Genomic DNA, 27,945 nt, shown 5'->3' on the forward strand with positions numbered 1-27,945 from the left:
CATCATGTCTAAATTTTGCCTGTCCATGTTTTTATAGCATTTTAAAGGTGAATGCTTTCAATATTTTCTTTTCATTATTTTCACTAGCACCAGCATTGATACATTCTGTGTTTTATCTGTGGCATCTTTTTGTTTTCTTGCCTTTTTTTCCTTCCATTTTGTTTGTTTATTTGTTGATGTCTTCCATTCACCCTATATTGCATTTATTCTTCTTGCACAGTCTCATATCTTCTTGTCTCTTCTCTTTCAGAGTTGTCCAGTTCCTATTTCTTTATGCAGATAGTACAAATGTACTATCTAAAACTTGTAGGAGCCCTGGTCTTTGAAACAGTGGCATTTACCACTTCAGAGATCATGAACCCCTTTATATATGGTTTATATTCCATTCACACACTTACTGAATTTTTATTATGCTTCTGTTCCTAACAGTTGTCATTGAGCTTTTTTCCAAAACTGTCCATAGTGAAATGCTTCCTTTATTTTAAGAAGCCTTTGAATTTCATACTTGTGGTAAGAAAATAAAAAGGTAGATTGGTTTTTCAAGACATCAAATAGAACCGTCCTTTAAAAAGAATTATAAATATTGATGCATAAATTTTGCTTTTGTTCATTATCATAATGTTATTGAAAATATAGCTCTCTTTTAGCTCTGTTACAGTGTGTTAATTAGGGACTTGGGCATGAAGTCAAAATCACTAGTAATAAAAACTACCTCATTTAATAAATCTGAGATCTCTTAAGCCACATGGATTTCGTGTCCTACAAGGTGCTACATTAGCATGATTTTAGAATGGAATTAAGACATTGTTTTTAAAGGTAGGACTGTGAGACTATACCGTTGGATTTCTCTAAGAATTGTATATGTATGGAAGTTAAATATATTTCATACATTTTATAATGATAATGATAAAGCAGAAAAATCCTCTGTTTTAGCCTATTGCACAAACTCTTAGGAACAGCTTTGCTAGTATCTGGCCATCCAAACATGAAAAATAAACTTAAGTTACAGGGGGACACAATGGTGCAAAAGTCTGCTTTCCTCAAATTCACATTGCAGGTCAGTAGCATAGACTTCAAATCAATGAAAAGCCAATTTTGAATAACTGCTTCTCAAACTGGAGGACATTCAAATAGGGGAGTAATTTGCACTACACCAGAGATCTGTTATGTCAGTATCACCTTATGTTGTGTCTAATACTTAATGCCTCTTGCAAATTATAACTTACAGTAGGTATGTCTTCTATTTCATGTTTTGGAGGGAAGAAAAAGAGAAGGGGAGGAATCAGTGTGGAAGCAGGAAGGGAGTTGTGCTGGAATAGCTTGTCATAGGGTGGGAAATAAGACCTCTAGTCTCCCAGGGATGACTAGAATAAGAGTATCCTAACTCTAATCGTGAAATCGAAGCTGAAGTAGCTGCCTCTAAAATAGAAGAATGCATATTAAACTTGTTTGGGTTCAAGCCAAAAACCCAACCAAAGCAGTCTATAAATTAGGACTTGGGTGTTGGCATCTATTTATGATGATAGGTAGGATCCAGTTGCCTCATTCTCAGACCTTTCTGCTCCAAGTTTTTTGTGGACTTTTCCGTAACAGTATCTAGCTGCATCCTTGAAAGAAAGTCTCCCTTCCCTGGGCTGGGTGTTATACTGCTATTATCTAATAATAGCAGAAGTAGAGGACTGAGCCCCACCTTCATAAGAAAGCGAGGGAAGTAAGTTTTGGCAGATGTTACTGCAGGGACACATCCAGGATTCGCAGGCCTAATCTGCAGGAAACATCGTAAAACTGAGAACTAGCCTCCCTGTAACATAAACACTTGAAGCTCCCTTCATTGTAGCAGCTAGAGTGTTCTCACCGCAGCCTCTCTTCTTTGGTGGCATGCTGGCTGCAGTGCTGTTGCTCCTCTGAGGAACCCATCCTATCCTTTTCTGTCTAGTGTCCTGTACCAACCTGTGCTGACTTGTCTCAGTTCTTTCAGTGCGATGCAGTTTCTTGGCCCTTTCCCTTTCCTCCTCAGGTAGTGAACACGAGGTAAGTGTTAACTTACCTTGTTCTGCTATGTGCCTACTTGCTGGTATGCTTGCTGGTGGGAGGAAGTGCCCTCACCCTAGCAGAGTTGAATCATATACAGCCCTCAAATGCGACTTTTAAACTCAATTTCTCAAGGGGAGGTGGGACAATGATTCCCTACCTAAGCCAGACCACCTTCCCTGTTTTTGCCTGGCCAAGCTAAATGCTACACCAGATCAAGAGGTAGGAGTAATTTAATATTTTCCCCTTATTGATACTCTGTCTCAGCAGTCCTGAAAAGAAAAAAGCCTCTTTCTCTTCCAAGCACTGACCCTTGAATTGACACATCTCATTGTTTGTACCTGTATGAATATGTAGCTGTTATGTATGTCAGTGGACTTGTTGGTTGCTACTGAATGCTAAGATATTTCTTTATTTTTGCAAAGCACAACTGAACGTTTTCTAGATTACTACTCATAATTGCTTTAGGTGTTAATTGCTTTAGCTGGAAATAATAGCATGTAGTGGTCTTCGCAAATAAATGGTGTGTTCTTTCATTGTTGTATGAATTATCTTGATTTCTGGGCTGAGGAACAGTACAAATTCATATTCCATAACTAGCAGTCTTGATGTATTCCTAAACACACTATAGAGACAGCAATTATTCTAGAACAAAAGTAGAAATATGTGAAGTGTCCCTGTTAGGTATGTCCCAGATAGCTACAGCCCAACTAACAGTAACAACACTTACCATGTGATTGTGTACGTGTATTAAAACCCAACACAAGCTTCATTTCTTTCTAACAAATGGAAAGGTTTCACAAAGTACTAAACATCTTCTGGGACAATTATATTCACTGACTTGGGAATTGTGAATTTTTTTTCCTGTTCTTGGATATGCAAAAAAGAGCATGGCTGAATGTGAAGCACACATTTTTCTTTTCTAAAGCATTATAACACACGCTACAGAAAAACTTACCAAGTAGGTTGTCCCAAGATAAAACACTGCAGGCCTTACGTATTTACTCAGCTGTTAATGAACATTAAAAATTTCTTGTGTAGATATCTGCACACCTGCCTTTTTAAATTGTTGACAAGATCAAAAGCTAATTTTTAGATTTGATTTTATATTACAAAAATAATTCTGATTATTGGGAAAATTTGTGTTTAAGCTTCTATAAATAAAATGAGCCTTGAACTGTCACAGATTGTGTCTAAACCGGAGAATAGGTCCATCCTTCCAAGCTCAATGTCCAAGTGTGCTCTGCAGCTGCTTATCATCTGGAACAAAACTGGATGTGCAATGCCTCCCTTCCTCCTTTGTTTTAGAAGGACCTGCAAGAACATGTACTATAAGAGGACTTGTGACATCTTCTGTCCAGGCCCATGTACTAAATCATTGGGAAAACAGGGTCTAGGGTGAGTTGTCATGTGCTTTCCCCCCCCCAGAAATAGCTATACCATCCTTTTAAAATATGGTTGTATTAATTCATTTCTATGATACTGCATTCTGTTTGAGTAAGCTATGTCTATCAATCAGTGAAATCAGGTAGTTGCTCTCCATAGAATAGAAAATTTACAGAATTTATATCTAGAAAACCAAATGTAGGAACTTTTTTATTCTCTTTTTTGATTTTCAGCGGAGATTTACAGGGACATTTCATTAGTGAAAGTTTGAAAATCTTTTTCTAGTATGGGAAAAAAAGGCTATGAAATTTGTATTCATTAATGAAGACAACAAACTGAGAGAGACATGAAAAGCGAGACATATGAAAACACATAATAGTTACTTAAAATATTCTCAGTCTTGCTAAAGCAAAAGCAGCATGTTCCTTTTATTTCAATATTCTGTTCAAAGCATTCTGTTTTCACAAAAAGCTGTTTTGCTAGAAATTCACTGTGGCAGAAAACAGCATTATGCATCTGAGCAGATGCACTGGCTCACTGCATTAAAGATGGACACCTGGGGTCCTACATTAGACTTGCAGAGAATATGGAAATATTGCAGATTAAAACAGATAGGTAGAAAGTAGGTGAGTGTGCATTTTCAGATTCTCTAATTAACAAACTTTTGATGATAAGAGTAGGTGGCTTTTTACATTCTCTTGAGTTACTGGTTAGAATGTAGAGGTTCTTTTTGTTTCAATGCACAGCTCTGTAGGGACCTGAAAACTGAATTTTTACCTTAGAGGTCTTCCTGAAGACCTCTGGAGTCTGTACTGCTGATAACAAGCATCTGTAAGGAAAGTGACATAGTTATCCATTTTTAGCTGACAATTTTGGTCTTATCTTTCAGTATCTTTCGCTTTGTCCTAGCTTAAAGCACAGGTAAGGTTATTCTTTACCACTGTCACATTAATCATCAATTATCATATTGTTGTTTCTGCATATTGACAGTCATTTGAAAGTAGTAATTATGGTTGCTCTTGTTTGAAGCTCCAGACTTCAAACAAGCTTGTGGTGGTTTTCTGCGTGGATTTTTTTTTTTTAAATCTTTTATCCTGCTATGTGATTTAAAGCACTGTGGCAAAATCAAGTGTTTCAGGTTGTACATGCTGATTACATGATGGTCTGAATATTTTTCCTTGCAAACTGATAATAAATTATTAGTGCTAAGGCAGTGTCAGTATGAGCAAAAGAAACCTCGTAAGATCTTAGCAGTGAAATAACATATATTGTGGTTGACACTCTGCCCTGATGAACTTTGCGTTGTGCCAAACTCAAGTGTCCTGAGTCAGGTTTTAGGTGTGTTGGGTTAATTCCTTGAAAAACTCATATTGGAAAAGTCAGGAGGCAACGCAGATGCACAGAGTCATGTTTCAAGACTCACAGTTCACATGCCTGCTCTAACACTTGCCAGACTTCAAAAAGGCTGCTGCGGCTTTGTTGCTTGTTGTAACATCCAGGCAGGGTACCTGTGCTGTGGACTTTGCCTGAGATGGAGCCAGTAAGCAACTAAGAACTCTCCAAGTTGCATTTAGGGACCTCGCTTCTCCCTACTGTATCTTCCGAAAGCATTTGGTAAAACATAGGTCTTTTCTTGAACAAATCCTCTTGTACCAAGTGACCACTCTGATTCCACTGCAGTAAATGTGCATGAATGCTAAACAGAGTATGAAGAGTTTCTTCATACTGAGTGAAAACTTAGTGATGTGTAATTCAGTGCACTTCCTTCCTCATGCAGCTTGGAAAAATAAGAGGATAAGCCCCCCAAAATGTATTTAAAATCAATAGTGTTGAGCACTTCTGGTTTTTACAGTGAAAAAGCCTTCTGTCTTAATTTCTGCTATAAAAATTATATACAGTTGTACTGGATGTATTTGCTACGTGTTAGTTTTTCCTGATGTTTGCTGAATTGAAAAATCAGCAAAAAATTAATGTGGAGAAATTATACCTAATCATGGAAAAGCAGTATCATTTGTCTCCAGCATAAGCAAGGAACAGAAATAATGCCCAGCCAATGCATGATGAACCATATTTATTCTAAACTTGACATTTCTACAGTATTTAAATTTAAATGGCTTTAGGGTGAGCACTGAAACACATACTGTCTTCTTTTCGCTGATAGGATCCACAATAATCTCTTTATTACACCTTTTGAGTCTCTGTCCTTGGTCTGCTGGTAGTTAATACTACAAATCCACACAACATGGGAAGACTGTTAGACTTATGAACTAACTTGACCATGCATAGAAATTACCTAAACACTGAGAACAGATGAGAACAGACTCAAATTATACTGAACTTTGCAAAAACAAACACAGAGCATACATATCTCCCCCACCGCGGTATTTTCTAACTACCCACTGTTTCTTGTACCAAACAGGCTTTTATTGCTTGCTTTTGGTTACCATATGGTATACCAGTTTAAATGAGAATACTTGACTGGATATTTACAATGAATTTAGTAGTCTTGATGGTAGTCATTGAGTACAGAGCTTCAATAAATTATACTTTTATGCATTCTATTATGCATCCTACCATCTTTTGGGGGTTTTTAGGGAGTATATTTGAAGGACAGAATAGAAAGTCAGTTATGAAAAATGCAGCTAAGGACAAAGAAGTTGCTCAAAAAAGTTAAAACCTCTTAACTTCTACATAAAGAGTAGATAAAAGATCGCTGCACCTATGCAGTCATATTTATAATAGATTGTATTGACAAATGAGAGGACCATGTTGCTTATTTAAAAATATGATCATGTAACATTGAAAAATATCACATATTTTGAATTAAAAAGTTCCTAGAGATGCTTTACTTAGGTCTTCACTTTTTCTTCAACCCATACTTGTGAGTTTTTTGTGTCTGTGACAAATTACAGAGGTCATTAAGGCAAAAGAGGATGATTACTAGTTGTCCTCATATTGCTGTTGATAGTTGACGGAAAAGTAACAGTCAAGAGAGGAATCTTCAATGAAAGCAAAGATCCTCTCAAGGTTAAAAGGTGTTAGGTCTGTGCTTATACATAGAGTGAAACAGATTCAGGTTGAGATGACCTCAGGTAATGAAAACAGTAGATTACAGATAAAAATTAGCCAAGGAACATCTCTGAAAATGATCACAGTGAGCATCGTGACCTTAAATGTGTTCTTTCAGAACTCTATTAAACAAAATGAAAGAAGCTAATAGGTCTGTAGAACACATTTGCAAACCATTTTGTAAACTCCATCAGTTCAGTATGCAAAGTGTACTGTAGTAAATATATATAAGTAGCTTGTGAGAATACACCCATTTCTTTTGTCCATTTTCAGTCCAACAAAACAAAGCTAATCAAACTGATACAGACTAGTCTCACAAAATCTCACAGAGTAGTTCATGATAGTTCATATAGAGTCATGATTTCTGGCAGTGGAAATGGGGCGACAGCCGTGGTAATAGAGGTTTCCAAGAAGTCTCAACTGTTTTTGTGCAGTGCATCACCATAATCCCAGAATGTGCTTTCTAGGACTCCACAAAAATTTTCAGTGATTTTGTTCAAACCAGAAGTTTACCTGCTTGCTGATAGTTAAACTCATCGCCACTTAGTTGTCATTCATTTTGAGCTGTAGATCACACAGTGCTTTATATGCAGTATCTCCAGGGCAAAAGCAGGTAGAGCGAATTGACAAGAGTTTCCACTTTTACTGAGCATTTGCATCAAGGAACACAGGATTACTATTTTAAAGAATGAATGAAGATGAATAGAATAAAATTTGTAAAAATTTCGCTTTAGGAGAAAATAATTTTCCTTTTCCTTTTTAATTGTTTATGTTCTTAGCCTCTTTCTGACTTACTGATAAATATCTCTGAGAACTTAGTGTGATCTTCCACTGTCTGTTTCTCCAGGCAAACTTCCTCAAAGCTTAAAAACTTGTTGTTAACCATAAGTAAAAAATGAGTAAAGGAATGAAATAAAATGAGTGAAGTAAAAACCCGAGTATTTCTGAGTGAAGTGGTGAAAGCAATAAAATATATACTCTGAATCCTAAATATAATAAAGAATCTGTGTCCTTTCTCTTTTTCAGCTTCTTTCCTTTGTTTTGCTAGAAATAGTTCAGTAAAAAGTTAAAACCCAACTGTTTTAAAGTGTGATTTACTAATGTGGCGTCCTCACTGTTGAAGCTGCTATTGTAACGAGGTTATAAATGAAAGGTGAACCATCCTTATGGACATTTATGTCTACCACATCAGTGTGGTGTGGGGAAGTAACAGTTGTGTCATCTACAGACTTGATTGATCTACAGGAATTCCTAGGGATCAGAGAGGCTCTCTTCACTTTTGCTTCCAGTGATTTTTTGTCTTTTCTGTGGGACACAGATGCTCAGTGTTGCCTCCTGCGTGATCTCAGGCTACAGCGAGATGTCTCAGAAAGGGATGGGATGCTGTGCTAAGGATGCTGAGCCAAGTACACTGTATAGGAAGATTTGTACTCTGTGTGCCCCCACCAGACAGAAACCACAGGGGTTTATTAGTCTTAATATAGCAAAGACATGTGCAAATAAGTATATTAATGATTCACAGTTACCCAGAAAGCTTGGATATCATGAGTGCCTCCATATCACTGTATTAGCTGTGCTATACTGTGAGGCTTCAGAGATCCAAATTACCTATGTCGTTCTTTCTCTGGTGCTGAGACACTATGTTGTGTGTAGCAAATGGACAATGTATGGGGCGGGGGAATCTCTTGTGTGCTATCTCAGTTCCTGCATAAGCATTTAGAAATTTTTAGAGATCACGCATAGATCTACTGGGTCATTAAAAGGGTATTTAGGAGCTAAAGCAACTAAATTATGCTTTGAAATATTATACTTGTCTGCTCCAATAATTTATCAAGATGCTTAGACATATGAATGACATGTTCAAATCAGTGTCAGAAGTTCAAGTCAGATTATAATTTAATAAATGGTTTAATTGAATTCTGAACAAGTTTTGAAAAATCTTTTCTATGATAGACAAGTTTTCAAAAATTCACTGATTACTTGGCAGTGCTATATTAGAAAATTGTTGTTATATTTCTTTCTGGAAATATCAGCTATGGCCTTTTATATGACATGTCTTTAGATTGAGAGGTGTAATTCCTTCCTCCACCTGACTTTTATAATGTATTATGCTATTAAGACACAATGAAGCATCTTTTAATGGTCCATTAACACAAGAGTTGGATGCACTGTGTGGAGAGAAAGAATATCTGCCAGAAGTCTAACTAGTCAAAAAGAAGTTTTGAAAATTGATATCAAAAGTCAAACTATATGCTAGGTGTTCTTCCTGTTCTGTGACTTTTTAAATATTGTGCTTTTATACTTTTCTACATATTGTTGCTGATACAATGTTTGGTAGGGAGCTTTAAAAAATTGCCCTTAAAATTAAATCTGCAGTTAGCAGTTTATTTCCCTGTGAATGAGTCCCACATTAAAGAAGATGTTTGTGATACAAAACCAGAAGAAGCTCTCAAAATTATACCACGGACAACTGGGCCCATGGGCCCATAGGCCAAGGCTTCATAATTTAATGAATTTCTGTTTACAGTGAGAGATGATACTTTTTGGGAAATAAATGTATGCAGCCAGATGGCAGAGATGCTGAAAATTATATTTTAAAATTGAACAGAATAGTTTGCATCCTAAATAGGTCCACTTAGACCAAATAGATGGGTCAGTCCACACACTGGATAGGTAAAATGGACTTTTAAAAATTTTCCTTTTGTAATACATTTTCATTGGACTGGGCATCACAGTGGAATCAAGTACAGCTTGTCGTTCAGTAGCAGTTCTTGCTAAATACTAACACTAAACAAGTCAATTTCATGTCCATCAAGGATGTGAAGCATTTCCCAGAGCGGGAAATTAGAAAATGAAGAATGTCAAAGGTAAAGATGTGAGGAAAAGTCTAACCTTCTTCAAGCCTAATCACTGTGTCTGAAAAGCTGGGTAAAGAGGAAGACATACTGAATAAATTAAAAATATAAAAATGAAACATATATATTTCCGTATGAAGAAAAATTTGAGTTGCATACAGGAAATAGCTATACAAAACATAATCGAGTGTTATTCATAGGTGGTAGTTCTGTTGAAAATCACTAAGACACACATTTCTTTTTAGTCAGATTCTCTTTGAACTGCATTGTCATTTTTCCATTTGCTTTTAGAATAGCATCTTACATTCCAATGAGTAAATTGGATTCAAAGCCTCTCTCTATATGGAATTAGAACTGATACTGCAGAAACAATCAGTAATTACAGACCTTTGTAATGTTTGCTCATTATTCCAATCTAAAAGAATTCCGTGTTCTTGTGTGAATTTCCATACACTCCATGATTTGTGGCAAGATTCCCATGTGAGCTTCTCACAGAAGTTTGACATGTACATGTCAGATATGTTTGGTCCTCATATGAGTTTCGTACAGTACTAAGCTGCCTTTCTAGGCATAACCATAGAGTGACCTAAGTTCAAAGCAGAAGGAGGAAATCTGTTTCTGTTTAAGTTTGTCAGAATCATATTCTTAGGAGCCATTGGAATCTCAGGAACAAAATTAGTCGTCTGACTTGCAGCACATTACTCTGTCCTTTGAGCTATCTTCCTTGCTATGTCTTGGGCTCCAGTAACATCTATGGCAATAAGACACTCTGCATTAACTAAATGCTTAATCTATTGCATTCTTCATCTTAGATGTGTATGACATGATTTCTGAGGTATGTGAGGGGAATTATGCCTCATGTTTGAAAAATATCTATAATCTGAGTCCTTAGGACAAAACAATTTAAATCTGCATGTGTTTAATGCAGTAATAAAAACCAGTGTTTATTTTCTGAAAACTACGAAGATAAAATCAAAACCAGTTAAAAACATCTGCTAGTTTAGCTGGTGTTGGGGTGTATGTTTTCTAGTGAACAAAAAAATGCATTGTGTGCGAAATTTAGCTTAACTGGTAATAATTTATACAAAAAGGTGCTGTCTTTCCCCTTTCCCAAACTTTCCCCCCCTTTGCCTCCCTTTCCTCCTTTCCCCTCTTCCCCTTTCCCCCTTTTCCTACTTTTATCCCCCTTTTCTTTCCTCCCCTTTTTTACCCACCTTTACCCCTGCCTTTCCCCCCCTTCCCCCCCCTTTCTCTCTCTCTGCTTTTTTCTATAAACACAAAAAATTCTCATTCTCTTCCCATGTCTGAGCAAGATAAATGAACTAATTTAAAATATTTTCCATGCCTCATCTGTCCACTCCAGAAGCTGTCAATGAGCTTGGATTGGGAGCTTTCATGCCAGTAGTCCACAGTGAGCAGTTGTATTATTTTGAAATAAGAATGTTGTTTCCATGGCAAACTTGGAACACTTTGTAACTGTGCTGACATCCACATACTTTTGGGTTTATGCAAGAAAGATGATACTTCATGAGATTTTTTTAAGCAAAAGGTCATTTGCCTACCTGCCTAAGATAAAATGATCATATTGTTCTTTTATTTTTTTATCTTTTGAGGGAAAGCAACAGGAAAAAATAAAAGATGGAGAAAAAAACAACTCATTTTATACATGTTATAATTTCAATTTTTGCTTCTGCATTTTTGCTGACAACCATTTTAAGCAGTAAATATATCAACAGCTGATATGTTTCCGTTTAGAGGGAGAAATGGTTTGGCAAATTTTTATAATGGCTAACTACTCCAAGACACTGCTCATCCTCTTCTGCAGTGGGATCAGATTATTCTAAATATTTACTTAGTGAAGGTAGTACAGGACTTCGAAATGAGGGAAACATTTAGAAATAATTTACCATTTCTGAGATACTACAAACTGATTCATCTTAGATTGTGGAATTTTTTAAACTTCTTATACTTAATACATTTTAATATATCTTAAAGAATGTCACAACTTTTCTGTACTGCCTTATCACTTTTGCCTGTTCAAATGACACTATTTTCTGGTTAGGTATAATGTTAACATCAACTCTGCTGAAAAATGGATTTTGGCTTTTGGTTGAAAGCTTCAGAAATAGTACTTTCTTTGTAAGCTATGCAGTCCCCCAAGCTTTTCAGAACTGAAAAAAAGTTTCTGTGATGCAGAGCATATTTAAATCCTGTGTGCCTTGACCCCGTCCTAAAATTAAAAAAAACAACAAACCAATAACCAAAAAAACAACCCCAAAACAAACAAAAAACCCCCTATACCTCTCCACCCTGGAATAGCTCTTTATTTCCAGTTTTGACTTATTCAGTTGTTTACATGCTATTGTTAGCACCTGGAAATAGCATGACTCACATTTGCTCCATTTACTGTAGGGGTGCCAGGTAGTTCCTGGCCAGTGGCATAACCACACTAAATGGTTTTACTTATCCTTCTTTTCTGATAGTGTATTCTGTCCACAATAGCTTCCCTTCAACAGAGAACAACTTGACAAGCAGCTGTGTCCTCATTCAGTGTACTTTACAAGCACAAATATTTTCCTTCCCAGAGGCAAAGTGCATTCACCTACATAATTGGCCATGACCCCTTCCTGCCCAAAGGACATATACTGAAGTCCATTCCCATTTTCTAATCTTCTAAGACACAAAGCAGCACATTACTGTCATGCTAGTAGGTAGATGAAATTTTGATACGTGTGCTTGTATCGTCATCAGAGGTTTCTGTTTGAGCTTGACAAGATTCTTGTTTCTAAACATTTGAACATGCATGTCTTAAATCATAGAATCACAGAATGGTTTGGGTTGGAAGGGACCTTAAAGATCATCTAGTTCCAACCCCCCTGCCATGGGCAGGGACAACTTCCGCTGGACCAGGTTGCTCAAAGCCCCATCCAACTGATTGTCTCTTTAGTAATTTTGGTTTCTTTGGGTGTGTGTGTGGAAATACCTTTTTAGTTTATTGGTATCACCTTAGCCATTCTCAGAAGGATAAAAAGTTTATTGGACAAGAGATGGTGATACTTTTATTTTGATAGACTGTCTTTTTTCATTTCAGTAAATTGCTTGCAGGATATTGCTAAGAATATAATCCTTTCAATGTGACATCTCAATGTTCTAATTTTAACTGCTCTCTCATTAAAATGTTAAATTCTCTCTGTGTGTTTGTATGTATTCATATGAAATATTATAAAGCAATTATCATAAAATATACAGAAACAGTGATCTTCTCTGTACTAAGTATAAATAATGATACTACTTTTCAGAGCAGTGCTTTGCATTAAATGACAACTCATGAAGGAGCGGAGCCTAAAATGGCCATGCAGTCTCTTAAAGTTCTCTAGTCATTGTCTGTTAAGGACTTTTCTGAGTTAGCAAATTCTAGATGTCTTCTGTAACTACTTCGTGTAGTCATGCTCTGTTTTAGTTGGGGTTCTGTCTCTTTTGAAATCTGAATAATACAAAGTCTGCCACTAGAATTTATCTTGATTGGCTTTGCAGAAAAGGACCTGTGGATCATGGTGGAGAAGCTAAACATGAATCACCAGTATGCCCTTGCAGCAAAGAGAGCCAACTGCCTCCTGGGCTTGATTTGTAAGACTGGAGCCAGCAGGCCCAGGGATTGATACATCCTTCCCTTTTATTTGGCATTTGTAAGGCTGCACCTGGTCTCCCCATTATTGACATATGGGAGTAAGTCCAGTGAAAGGCCACTGAGATGGTCAGGGCTGGAGCACAGTATGTATGCGGAGAGACTGAAGAAACTGGGTCTGTTCAGCCTGAGAAACCATTTTGCAGAGATCTTACTGCTATTTATAACAAGGTAATCAGATGATAAAGGGAAGATGGAGATGGATGCTTTCTGGAGGTGCATGGTGATAGCTTGAGAGGCAAAGAACACAAATCAGAACATACTAAATTCCAGTGTTGTGTAAAGAAAGGGTTTTCTTACTATGAAAGCTGGTGGTCAAATACTTGAACAGGTGCCCAGCAAAGCTGAGGGATCTTTGTCCTTGGAGATGTTCAAAACTCAGGTGGACAGGCCTTGTGCAACCTGATTTAGGTCTGCTTTGGCAAGGTGTTGGATTACATGACCTCTGGAGGTCCCCTCCAACCTCTGTTAGTCTTTGACTCTATGGAAATAGTTTAGCTCTCATTTTGCACAGCTGTTTTGTCTCTGCACTATGTACTTGGGTTAAGAAATAGGTGATTGTGACTGGATGACTGGAGTGCAGAAAGGAATCTGAAAATGACCATTGCCTTTAATTTCCAGTAATGCCTACAGGAATTGGCTGGAAAGTGTGCAGTTACAATATAATACTGGGGCCCCTAACCACTATATCTGGTGGAGGCTGCAGCAGCGAGGCAATGAATTGATGCCTCATCACCTTTACAGCCTAATGGCCTTTCACAGCTTGTCAGGTATTTTAGCCTTTGTGTAAATGTCAAATCTATTCAAACCGGTCTATGCAAATCTGAAGCAAAGTTTTAATAAAAATGCTTTCTTCCTGGAGAACAAAGAAAAGGAGATTCTTTCCAAGCTCCCTATTTACGTCCTGGAATTTTGCCCTTCCAATACTAGTATCAACCATTTCTTCTTGTTCATTTCAGGATGCCTGAAAGCTACACTGAATACAGGCATGATGCTTCTATAAAATTATACTTTTTAAGGCTGTGTGTTTAATTGTTTATGTGGTACAATGTAGAAGCTAAAAGCTGAAAATTATGGGGAAAAAACCCAAAAGAAGACATGCAACATTTCAAAGCTACAGAGGAAGAAGCATTGTCTGGCAAAAAAATTTGTTTTGTCCTGTAATAAAAAAGCATTTGAAAAAGTATATATGAATACATAAAAACTAGAGTTAAGCTAAAATCATGAGAGTATCCTTATAAAGTGAAGGCTCGCAGTCACATACTAATATTTCAGAAAGGAGGTAGATATGAAGTGGGCAAAAGAAGAGGTAGTATGACTAAATTTTCAGTGTCACCTGGTGTATACGAATCCAGAAGGAAGGGGGGGTGTATTCTTGTGTTCAGTGACTATGTGCTAGCAGCATATTCATTATATATGTAGTGATTCTTCTTTTTAAAGGAGACGTTGGTGATTGAATATTTTCCTTTTAATATTTATTGATAATAAGACTTTGAGGAGGAGATAGTAGGGATATGTGTATATGGTATTTTTATCAGTAGATCTCTAGGGTAGGCCTACAGACGTGTCAAGTACTTTCTGGGTATCTCCAACAGCATAGAACACTAATGGTAGTGCTGTAGCCTGAAAAAAGGGTGGGGACTTAACCGCAGTCTTGGTGTTGAAATCTAATTACAAATATTGAGGACTTCAAGAATACTGAAAATAACCACACAGCACTTTACTTCCCTGGATATGGCATAGTCGTAGGTATTGTGGTGGTGAGTACCACTGTGCAGGCAACAGTTGGAGCTCTAACAAGGTCTTTTATTTCTTCCTTTTTGCCTCACAACACTCGCCTTTTACCAGTTAAGGAGATTACATAGCATATCACAGGAACATAAACCTTTTCAGGCACTTTCTAAAATAACTTCTTCACCAAGTGTTTTGTTTTCTTTGATTGTTTTTCTTTCTCTTTTAACCTACAGTGTAAGGACTTTTTCATTACAATCACACAACCTGTGCTTCAGAAGAGCTAAGTTTTTTTTTAATTCTACACTGTATGTTTGTCTTTGCTTTCCTATTAATTAAAAAGCTATTGGTACCTTAGCAGTTTCACTGAAATAGTAGATGTATACTGTATCTATACATAATTCTGGCAAGTCCTGATGATATATTATCAGCTCTTAAATCTATATATAATAAACCAATATGTATATTTGGTGCCATTTCAAGATTTTTTTCATGTTTAATTCAAAATTAAGCAACATGACTTGTAAGTTCACTCATTGAGAGTAGAGCCAAAACTACATTATTTCAGAGTTATTAGAAAATAAGATTACCATTTTTAATTGCTACTGATGTATAAGTGTTATGTTTACTTCTCTGCTGGAATATATGACTAACAGAATTTCACCTACATCTAGAGAATGTCTGCCATCTTTAATTTGCCATAGCCCCATGCTATAGGCAAGCTTACTGAGTAGTAGGAAATTACAAATAATTTTCTACAAGCATTTTTTTTTCCCCCCAAGGTACTGGTTGTTACGTTTGAAATACCAGAGGGATGCAAAATAGTCTCTTGATACTTTATCTAACAACATTCTTAGTTAATTTTATATAGTTGTCTAAACGTGCTGAACAAAGAAGTGGAATAGATGGTCTAAGAAACTTTTTCTTCACATGTTCTTATTCTAAGCTCCGTCAGTTTCATAGCTGAAATATTCAGCTTGTTTTAGATTAATCAGGAATAAAAGGAAACATAAAATGAAAAAAAGTAATGAGCTTGTTTCCATAGAGACACACTATGCTCTCTGCCAAAATTAAGTGCTGACTTTGTATTCTGAAAGATGGTTGTGCAGACAACATGTGCTCACTGATCTGCAGATAATGTGTCAAATGTCTTCGTAGTATGTATCTTCTGATTGCATTGTACATCGTTAACAAATCTTTGTGCCAGTACCTTGCTACCAATTCTTGCAGTATGACTAGACTGTAATCTTTTCTCACTTCTAATCCATGTTATGGGTTTGGACTGGAGGAAGAAAAGATTAGTGTCACTGTGCATTTTATACTGTATGTCTCAAGTTATAACAGTTGATAAACTGGTGAAGCTCCTTCTGTCAATATTCTCTGTGAAATCTTTGCTCTGTTAAAATCTATGGGTATTTTACTACTGGTTACAGTAGGACCAACATTTCATATCTAGAGTGTGATCATACACAACAGCAATATTGCTTGTCCAGTAATATAAATTCTGAAGCAAAGCAGATTCATTACAAAATGCAGAGGTGCTAAAGCAGATCTTATAGGAAAAAAAAATTACCCATGATTTTTCATTAATTTCCTAAACTTTACAATGGTGTCTCTGTCTTAATTTCTGATGATACCTAGAATGCCAAAAATGCCAAACATATAAAAGAGAATGAGAATATGCAATTCAGTTATTGACTAGTAGTTAATAAACATCTGCAGCAGTAGAAGAAGAGCTGTTATGGGTTGATTTTTAGTAATATTTGGAAATTTAATAATTTTTAAAGGCTCTCTTGAAATAGCTTCTTTTGTAGAATTTAATGCCTTACTATAGTGAGCTTCTTCACATAAGTCATTCTTCTTGCCAAAGCATAGAAATATTTTTGGGAGAAATCAATACTCCAAATTGTTTCCTAAAATCCAGCACGGGCTTTCTGCCGCAACCTCACCTTGTGCATATTTTCATAAATCCTTACATCAGAAAGCAGTGTTACTGTGTTTAATTCATGATCCTGTTAGGGACTGGAATTTTGTTTTGTAAATATTACTCTTTTTGAGGGAAGCAATATTAAATTCTTTATATAAGGATGCATAAAAAATATTATGAAAGCTATCAGTGGGCTTTCTTCTGCAAAATACTGGCATCCAATTTCCTCAGACTCATTCTTTAAAATCCATTCTGTTTATATATTTGCAACCTATCAATATTAAAGAGCTATTCCATGATTATGAAATCCCTTTGCAGAATATTTTTCATTTGGGGGGCAAAAAGAGGTCATTTCACCATCTAGAAAATTGCAGTACATTGTTCTGTCCTATATTCTTAATCTCCAGTTATATAAACAATTTTATTTATTCTCCAATTCATTTTGCATCTGAACCTCTGATTAAGATTGATCGTCAGCTACTTCACCCATTGTCTCTGCTTTTCACTAATATCTAGCAAGCATTAAGTCAAAATGACATTATTCCTAGATGTCTAGGATGTTGAATATGCTTTAGCTGGTAGGAACAGCTACAGTTTCAGGCTGCTGAAAAACTGTCAGCTGGGCATTGAATTAGCATGATTGTATTTCAGTGAATGTGTTCCTAATATGTCAAGCTTATTAATTTCACAAGTAGCACGCTTACATACCTAAATACGAGGTTCGCCCAGACAGAGAGGTGTTTAGATTCTATTCTCTGCAGGAGTGGCTCAAGATTGGTTCCATTATATACAATTCCTTAATTTTACAAACTTACAAAAGTCAGAATTCAGGCAAAGGTGGGAGGGAGAGTGAAACGGCAGTCTTCACAACCGGCGATTCCCTCTCTTCTCTCATAATTTTGATGCCTTTTTCCTTTGGTCACTTTCAGTGATTTTTTTTTTTTTTTTTTACATTTATATTGTCCTTTTTTTTCATGTATCACCCTCCTATAAAAATAATATTAACATGGAGAAAAAAGGGGTAAAAAAATTCATTTAAATTCATATGCCATAAAGCCCCAAGTGAGAGTATGAGAAATACATTGTTAGTTAGAAGCTAGGGAGGGAAAGAATTGCCAGTATGAGTCAGACACAGCACAGTTCAATTTACTACTTCCAGCTAATATACAGCTTGATATGTAGCTCAGCTAAGGTTCCAAAAGTCTATGCAAAGGAGTTTTTTTTATAGTTTGCTCTGCTTTCATTCTGTGTATTCTGATTTTATTAATCAAATATGGTAGATTAACAGTTTGACTTGTATTTTCAAAGATGAAGGAGCTTTTTCTCATACCTCTGAATGAGGCCATGCTGCCTGATACAGTTATGCAAGCTGTGAATTTGCTTGTACACCTGACTTCTGTTTGTGCATATGTGTACTTTTCAAAATTCATGCCTAATTTTGAGACTCATTGTAAAGCTAAGGTACATCTGCATCATCCCTTTCAGTGTCGTACTTGTACAATGGACACAGCATCTTACAAATAATAGGAAACATATTTCATTATTTGTCAACCTTGATTCATTTCGTGCTTTCTGAAAGAAGACTGATTTTAATAATTTTTTTGGTATTCCATAAGCACAGGGAGAAATAGCATTTTTTGTTTTCTGCATGTACAGTAACTTTTTTTCCCCTGTTCATATCCATGATCTGAATCTTTTTGATACCTGAAGAGTGTAACAGTGTAGCACAAAAGTTTATTGTGTGTTTGGAGTTAACGGATGTAACAACTACCTTCCTTGTATTTGGCAGTGAGATGTATTTATCTCATGGTTAAAACACAGGAAGTATTTTCACTTTCTTCATGCGACTTGAAGTCTGCATTCACATAATTACATATGGCCAAGCAGTATTCCGTTTATATAGGAGTAAATCTGAAGTAATTTTACTTTTCTTCAGTATTACAGTAATTTTACACCAGCATGATGGAAATAAGAATACAGTCAATAGTAATTTGACAGCTTTTTTAAAAATTGATTTTTTTCAGTACTTTCAAGTTGCAAGTCTGAAAAGTACTGTGAGAAATAACTTTTCTTACAATATGCCAGTTTGTCTAATACATTCTTATGAAGTTAACCTATGCTGGAAGAGAACAGAGAAGTTGGTCTCTTTTACAGGGAGGGATGAAGCTTTGCTCTAATTTCTGTGGATTTGGCCATCCACATGCATTACATTTTCAGTTTTCCTGAATGCACTTGCAGCTTCCCTTCCAGCATCTCTCACTGTCCTCATACTGCTTTTATTTTCCTCAGCATTTCCCCTTCTGAAAGGTGATAAGCCTTAAATTATTAAAATAGAAGAACAATTGCACATATGCATATAGTTGTAAGTGCATCTTTTTGTGAAGCATTACTCATGTAATGTAATGTTTTAGATTTCTGCATCTCCCAGATTTTCATGATACCTTAGTAAGATGCTGAAGAAACTTACAGCCACATTGTAATGTTTGCATATTTGCTGCCTTGCACAAGTGCAGACAATAATGTAAGGGGATCAGCATTTCCTGCTGTAACCTACTTCCTTCAGTTACTGCTAGTTTAGCTGCACTTTTCTTTTTTATACTTTTTCCCCATTCTCTACATTTTGTTTGAACTGCATTTTGGAGTGTTTTAGTCAGAACACACAGCCGTTTGTGGGGTTTTTTTATACTCATACATGTTTCGTACTTCAGTCTTTCTTCTTTCGTTAAGCTGACTGGTGAATTTGTGTGTGTATCTGTGTGAAAAAGCATTCAAAAGGAGCTGTGTGTTTGCATGAACTCAGTGTCTAGACATTACACCTAATAGATTTCAATTGTATTTTCTGTCTGGAATTCCCATTTTACTTGGTTCTGAATATGTATATATATAAAAAATCCTTAAGTGCCCTTGAGAAACAGTTACTTGACTTATCTGAAAATGGCTTCATGCACATGAATACAAATGCACAATGAGGTATCAGCATATTAGTGAAGTCTCTGGAACATTTCTTTTGATGGTGAAATAATTTTTGCCTCTTACTAGTCTTTCAGACCTGATGCTGCTACAGCAGACTGAGCTGAGTTCTGGTCCTTTTAGTGAATGCTAGGTAAAATTTTTAACTAAGTTCCAGATGCTTCTCATGTTTCTGCACGTGCAAAGCCATGCAGGCTGTTGGCTTTCAGAAGGTGGATGTGAAGGCAGAACTTGAAAAGTTTTTCATGTTCAGAATGATGCGTAAACTAGAACCCTGCATGACCGACGAGCTTGACAGGGCTAGCACTTGCAAAAATAATTATTTCAGTCACAAACTGAGTGCCAGAAATCATTGAAACTATGTAAGTGCTCAATTATACAATAAATTTTCTGCAGATTTTCTTCAGAATATGGAAATTAATAAACAATAGAACAAAATTCTCTGGTAGCCTGGGAAGAAGAATTTGATGTGAGTTAATTTGAAATACTTTGAATTATTAACCTTACAGTAAAAATAAATCAAAATTATTCTTACTCATGTTCCCAGCATAGGCAGACAAGAGGGTGTATGACAAAATCAGTGACTAGCAAGTTTAGAACAAATGGAAGTAATCACTATTCCAGCACTATGTTTTCAAATTACTGAATTCACTGTTTTGTGTCATTAAATGAAACTTGGTATTTTAGAATAGCTGAGATAATTTTATGATCATCAATAACATTTGCAGTTTTGTTAGCCATGATAAGAGTTATCAGAGGATAGTTCCCACGTGATATAACACAGTTGTCCACAGAAGTTACTAAAGTAATTGTTCTATCTAGCGTGTTTGTTAATGTCTTTTGATGACAAGATACCAGTTGTCTTGTACGTTGTCTTTTTTAGTATGGAGGAGCTTATTTCCCAGACTTACTTACCCTAGCTCATGTCCCTTCATTTGTTTCATATGGGCCACTTAACATATGTCACTTAAAAAATAGTGACAGTATTTTGATGCGGTCTCCATTTTGGCAAAAGGAAAAAAAGTGGTATGTCTTGACACTGGTAAGGCTGTTGACATGATGTTTTAATATATGAAGTGGGGAAATACCGCCTATTCAATCACCATTATATTAAATACACAACCAATGAAAACCAGACTAGAAAAAATGAAAAGGGGCTTAGGAACAGCCTTCAGCTGTGGAATTATGCATAGGCTTGAGATAAAGAAAACATTTCTAACTTTGAGGAGATTTATCCACTGTCACAGGTTATCTGAGGAAGTTGTGGAAACCGTTTCATGAACATCTTAGATTAGCCATCTCCCAAAGACTGTTTAAGTATATATTTAGTCCAGCTTCAAAGTAGCGGGCTAGGTTAAATGATATGTGGAAGTCCTGTCTAGCCCTACATTTCTGTGGGCCTATTCTCTTTATTTTTGAGACTCGCTGTTACTTTTTGCAGAATTATGTATAGGTTTTTCGATTTACCTGTTTTAGGAGGAGCAGGTTAATTTTCAGAGGAGTGTATGGAATTTGAAATTAAACTTTTAAATAGCTATATATATATCAGTTTTCTTACTATAGCACCAGAACAGATCATCTTCACATTAATGTAAAAAAAGGCAAAAATGCTATCTATTAATTACCATATTACTAAGTTACCTTGTAATTCATAAATGCTTCTTTTGCCATGCGTATTGCAAGGTATAAAATGTAATCACTGAAGCACAAATAACTTTTCAGTCCTTGAGATACTTGCAGAAGTCAATGGAGTTGGGGTAGTATGGTAAATATTCTGTTTATTTTACTTCTACAGAAATGTATCTTCTGCAGACAGAGAATTAAGAAAATCTCTGGTGCCTGCATTCAGTGCTCATATGGACGCTGCCCAGCCTCCTTCCATGTTACCTGTGCCCATGCTGCAGGAGTGCTGATGGAACCTGATGACTGGCCATATGTTGTCTACATCACATGTTTCAGGCACAAGATCAACCAAAATGTGGTAAGGAATTTGTTTCTTTATTTGTTAAAAAATGGAATTGCAGAATTAAAGTATGTTTCCAGGGAAAATGGAAGAAGGGATCCACACTATGTATTATAATAGCTCCATCTATCATATTTCCATACATAGCAAACTATTACATCTTGAAAGATTTTCCTTATGCCAGTACCTGGGAGAAATGATACTTGGTATGCCTAACACATTTTTGTATTAGAGTCATTGTTGAATGTATTGTTTTGACAGCCAGAACAAATCTTTGAGTTCTCTGTTTTGTTAACATGGAGTGTATTACAAATACCCAGATCACAGTATCTTGCAAATACTCACAGATACTGTGAGATAAAGGATATGGTGTATATGTAAGTTCTTTGTTCCGCAGCCAAACAGTGTCTTGCAAATACCCAATTATAATTATTCTGTCATCTGGCAAAGTAACACTGGTATGTCATGAAAATTCATGTTATTACTGTGCCTTTTTATTTCTAGCCTGTGCTGAGGAGGAACCTTTAATTTTAGATAAGACACATGAAGAATTAGTTTAATGTCTTTTATTCAAATGAATTGTTACTCTCCCAGTTAAGAGAGAACTCTTGCCGTTTATTGTGGGCTTTTAAAACTGTATTTTGTTTCCTAGCAAGCTAGAAGGACTTAACGTAGTCTTATTAAGGAAATAGCTTGGTAAGTTGAGAATTCTCAAGTTGCAAACTTTTTATCTCCTTTATACATTAGAAGTGAAAGAAATAAACCCAGGTAATGTCTGTATAATATGTCTGTCTTTCAAGAGGTTGTCAGTGAATCTTTGGTCTTAATGACAAGACTACTGAAGAGTAACATTTTCTTTCGAGTGTAGTAAAATGTAATGCCTCCCAACTAGAGTAATCAGTTCTGAGTGTTCAATCTGCTGGTGGTTCTTAAAAAGGGAAACAAATTGTGTGTCCCTGTTTAAAACTTCCACAGAACTCTTAAGCCTTTTAAAAATTTTTGTTTTCCAAAATGAATTAACATGTGAAACCAGTACACTTCATGTGGTTTTAGTTTCTTCAAATACTTTTCAAGAAAATGAGTTTGGTTTGAAAAACAAACAAACTTAAACCTCTATCTGTACAGGCAACTTAAGATACTTTTCATGGCTTTCTTGGAAATGTTATCATTAGCTGAAAATTACTGGGTTAAAATCATGGCCGGTAAAAGTAGGGCTGTTCTTCCCAAATATTTTCTAGTATTTGTTTGGGACAAGTCTTTATACTCTAGGTAGTGGGATTTGCATCAGTAGCTGGGAACTAATTCCCTGATCAAATAGGACTTTCTGCATAATACTTTCTTCTATTCCCACTTCATATGTATGTTGCGGCCACTTCCTCAGCCCCTTAATTTTTCCACCTTCCTCTAATATATCTGTCTCTGATGCTGGAGTCCCTTTATGCTGTTAAACAATGCATGTGATTTTCTTCACCTTATTCTCTTTTATAATACTAAATGGTAAATGTGGTGAAGTTTTGGATTATTTCTTCTATGTTTATACAGCACTTAATATAGTAGTGTATCTGTTCTAAACAGACTTTTTTCTGGCATTTCTGTGTTCATGTTAGTTATTAATAGAAATACCTACAAAATATTAATGAAAACCAGCCAGGTTGTTTAAGCAGAATTTATACTTTCAATCTAATATAAAATAGTGCAGACTTCAGCACTTAACTTTCTTAGTGTACACTTTCTCTGGAACTATTATTCTCTATTATTTTGAATGGTAAGAAACAAAACACATGCTCATCTGAAAAAAACACAATATGGGACATGGAATCCCATAAAATCCATTTTTTCTTAGTGATTTTCTTGACCTACATTAGGTAGTGCCAAAGAAAAAACACCCCACCAACTATGGAGAAACAGGATTTTGTGTGGCTACTATTTAAGAGATTGTGTGAAGGATGTTCGACGTAGCTTGGAATGAGACTATCACATCCTTTCCTGAAACTCGGTACTAACCTTTTTGAAAAAAATTCTGTATTATTAACTTATTTCCTGTGGCTCAAATCAAGATCAGATTTGCAGAAGAGAAAGAAAAATTATGCTTTTGTGTTTTTCATTGGGCCAAAACTTGGAAAGATCAGATATTTTGTTAAAGAATCTTTTTCTGTGAAATTCTTAACTTACTCCTGAGACAAAGGAGATTGCCATATATTTGTATATGATTGGTTTTATACTCTGTCTTTTGGATAATTAATCTAATCACATCTTTAAGCCTTTGGAAGTTTTTTTCACTATTGGTTTTCTTGTTGTGCTTGTCTTAGTTATTAGCTATTCCTTCATGCAGAAATTACATTGCTCTTCACCATTAGGCATAGCAATGTATCTTACTTCTAATGAACTTTTTTTATTTGTCTGTTGTTATAACTTCCTTGCTTGAAAGCAGAACAGGGGAATCGTGCAGACTAAAATATTATACTCACTTTGCAAATTTTTACAGGGTGAAATAGATTGTCTTGTCAGCAAGAAAAAAAATCTTATCTGGTATTTAGCAGTTGAAAACACTGTACATAAAGTAAGGACACTATTATTTCTCCTCAGTTCATGGAAACAAAATTAAAATTGTCTGTTTTTTCACTAATATAGCCTCTAGATATTGTGCCTAAATGCTCAGTGAATATCTGTGATTGCTACTTTCTTCAAGTTTAAAAAAAATACCAAACAACCCAAAACTCAACAACCAAAGGATGGCTTCAGGGCACTTAGAAAAATTGTGACATATATCTATAGTGGTATTGTAATATGTAAATCAATGAGGGTGCTCAACAAAAAACCTACCTATGTACAGATAAATGTGTATTATTACTGGTATTAGTGTATCTCTTCACCTCAGGCAAGGGCTTATAGTAGTGATGAGGTGGAGTATGCATCCAAATTATTTATGTCTGTGATCTCAAGCAAATTGTGTCCAAATTATTCATCAATATACTCTCACAAGTCTTTTTCAGTGGGGATGAGACTCTGTATTGTCTTCAGGATTTTTTCCTAGAGTACTATTTTAATGTCAACCATGGAAATCACTGACAGGTCTTCTGATGAAAAATCATCAAAAAGACAATCAAAAGGGAAAGCATAATCCTTGCATCCATAAAGTGCTGCCAAATGAAGTAAATATACAAATACTAAGAACTGGAGTTTTTAAATGTTGATATGACTTTTCAAAAATATGTTCTTTGGAGGTCCATGGACTCAAAACTAAGCATGCTTCTTGTATTTGCTGAAGGTACAGCTTTAGAAATAACACAAAAATTTGCTAGCAGAAAAGTTGTTTTATACAGAATGTTTTTGATTATTCCTGTCACAGCCTATATTATTTTGCTATGTAAACTGGAGCGTCAATATGCAAGGAAGGCTCTGTGATTCACTACTTACAGACAGTAGGTCATGTTTTTTCATTTTCCCTCTTTGACTGTGCTTGTCTCTGGGTATGAAACATATGCCTCACACGTTTTTGTCATCAAACTGCAAGAACACTTGGAAGTACGGTTGAGAATAGGAGATGGATTTGTTTTGATTAAAAGAACTCCTTCATACACAAGGAAGTGAGAAAAAGAAGTTGTATGCAACCATACTAACAGCCCCCCCCCCCAAAAAAAAAAAAAAAAGAATCCATGCAAGATTAACAAAGACAGCACTGAGGGTCAGAGAAAACCAGCTGGTGGCAAACATATACTCATAGGTGGTGTTTCATTTGGAAAGTGTGATCAGGAGAGGCCGTCTAGGCAGCCCCAGTTATGTGCATTTTGAAAGACTGTCTTTAGAAGGGGCAAAGATAGGAGTTGCAAAAACCCACTGGTTAGGAGTTGCAAAAACCTACTGTTGCTGCTTTTTGAGTTATTTCAAATTATCTTTTGCTATTATTGGCCAGTTCTTACCTCTGTAGCACACAGGGAATGAAGGGATGCTGTCAAATGGGAGCTGTAGATCCTTTTTCTGTTGAATACCTGAGTAATGCAATGTCATTGTTAGCCACTGTCTGCTAACTACTGCCAGCCCCTTAACATTTCAGAGAGACTAAGATATGCCTTAGGAAACACATATTATTCAAAAATCATGAGCTGGCATATTTTTGAAATGTCATGCATCATTTCTATGCCTAAATTGGAGTTCCGAGGAGTAAGCTTAAAATGATGAAATGAGAGTTATATTCCTGTATCAAATAAGTCTCAGAATTTTGAGGATCCCCCATTAAAAACTGTAGTCAGAGAAAGTTTCTAGATATTTAGATATACATCAGATGCCTATTTCATGATAGTCATTATGATTTCATATACATATAGGTTATATATTTTATTTAAAAAGATTTTTGTGTCCTGCCATACAGAAAATGAAGGAGAAAGTAATTTTCCCTCTTATCTTTTTTAAGTTTGCACACAGAAGGGAAGGTTAACTTTTTTCCTTAGATCTGGTTGTTTTCTCTATTTCTGCCACTATCTTAGTTCATCCTTGGCTTAGGTACTGTTAAAGAAAATCATGCTTTTTAAACCACAGCTTTCTCAATAATCTGGTAACTACCACAGCTGTTTCTTTAATCTGATAGACTCCCTTACATAACAACTGTCCTTTCTGATCAAAAATGACATTCTTAACATCAATAAATTCTTAAGATTTTCTGACAGGAAATGTTTTCTGGGACATGCAGTCAATTACAGAGTGTGCTTGTCAATATTTTTTTCTGAGAAATAAATCAAGAATCCTACCAAGATAACATACTAAAAAATAATCTTATCCTTGGGCTAGGATGCATTTCTGTTTTTTATTATTTGTTCCAATGAGCAATGTCATTTCTTCTCTGAAAATTTTATCATTAAATGAGCCTGTATTGTCTCTTAAAATATTACATTTTGCCTTCCATCTTGAGTTCCATCTTCATGCTTTAAAAACATTTAAACCTTTTAATAGAGCTACTTCTCCTTGGGCTTCTGTAATATCAAACTTTTTCTATTATTTCATATGAGTAAATCAATTAATACTTTCCAGTTTACTTCTGATGCCCACCCCCAAATAACTGAATAGACTAAAGTCAAGAATTGAAAGGTAAATTAACATTTATGTTTACATATGTTTCAAGATTGGATAAAAAGTGCTAACTGACATGTCACTCCTGTGATAATACCAGTAAATTGTTATTTATGTAGTTAATTCTGCTACTTAGTCTAACTATAGACAGGTAAAATGTGGAAGAAACAATTTTGTTATACATGTAAATGGTTAAATAATTTGTGAGTATGCTCAGAATATTATTTCTAGGTAAACTTGAAAATGGTTAGAAAGATCATTAGTTTTTACTATCTGAGGTGACCTCAGCTAAATCCTCTAAATGCGTATGTCAGGCAGAGCTCTGACACACAGAGATTTAGTGCACTGTCTCCAGAAATGGTACAGAATATTTGTTCTTGGTTTGCCCTTAGTTTGTAGGAGCAGAGAGGTTTAAAAAGTCTAAATCCCAGAAATTAGTCCAAGAAAGAGGCATGATAGTGACAACAGTCCCTGCAAAAACAGAAGTGTTCGAGTTAGGGTGGGTTTTTCCTCTTCCCCAAAAGCACTAACATTACTATTAATGCTTGGAATCTAAGAAAAAGAACTGATGCTCTCCTTGGTTCTCCCTTTGATATTAGTGCTAAAAATGGTACAGCTGTAGCATTTTCCAGATTTTCACAGACACTTTTTAAAATTATTATATTGATTGAAGAATTCACTGCCTTTGAAGGTTTGAAAAGCAGTGCTAGGAAATTGAGTAATTACTTTAGCATATGTAATAAAGTATTTTCATGCTGTTTATATAAACATTTCTAATAAAAAAATATTTTATGCTTAGAATATACCAGTGTAGTTGCCCCTTGTAGTAGCATCTTCCATTATAAGAAAAGTACAACTTTTCAGATATAGACAAAGTCACAATAATTTACTTTTGCGTAAACAAATGGGCCTTTGTGAGGTAATGAATAGACAGTCAGGATCATAAGAAAGAAGTGCCTTCCTTGTGTTGTTAGGATGAGAAGCTCTTGATTTTATTTTTCCTGGTGAAGAAGGTTGCTTTTTAAGTGGGAGGTTCCTGGGGATACATTAGTTGGGAGCTGAGATGTAACAGCTGTCTGCCTCATGTGAGCTTCTCAGCATTTGCTCACTTACAAGGTTCCATTCTTTTTTTTGTTTATAGAATGCATCGAACAGTTATTGATGTAGAATTTTTGCATAGTTTAACAACCCTGCTACTCTTCTGATTGACATAACTAGCTCTGGGGAATTAAAAATGAGAAATGAAAAAAAATTACTGTTACTG

The 27,945-nt window shown here is 35.7% G+C and overlaps 1 protein-coding gene across 7 annotated transcripts in view; it reads left to right on the forward strand.

Annotated features, from left to right (window-relative positions):
- The window catches only part of KDM4C (lysine demethylase 4C), a 295,962-nt gene that overhangs the window by 235,919 nt on the left and 32,098 nt on the right, over positions 1 to 27,945 (forward strand). For 6 of the 7 annotated variants that reach the window (XM_076363457.1, XM_076363452.1, XM_076363456.1 and 3 more), the window contains one exon: positions 21,450 to 21,635. In XM_076363457.1, the coding sequence (XP_076219572.1) occupies positions 21,450 to 21,635 (186 nt within the window). Of the gene's footprint in view, positions 1 to 21,449; positions 21,636 to 27,945 lie in introns of those variants that run through there. The other variant, XM_076363459.1, reaches the window with a different exon arrangement.

The sequence above is a fragment of the Aptenodytes patagonicus genome, chromosome Z (genome assembly GCF_965638725.1).
Source record: "Aptenodytes patagonicus chromosome Z, bAptPat1.pri.cur, whole genome shotgun sequence".
NCBI lineage: Eukaryota > Metazoa > Chordata > Aves > Sphenisciformes > Spheniscidae > Aptenodytes > Aptenodytes patagonicus.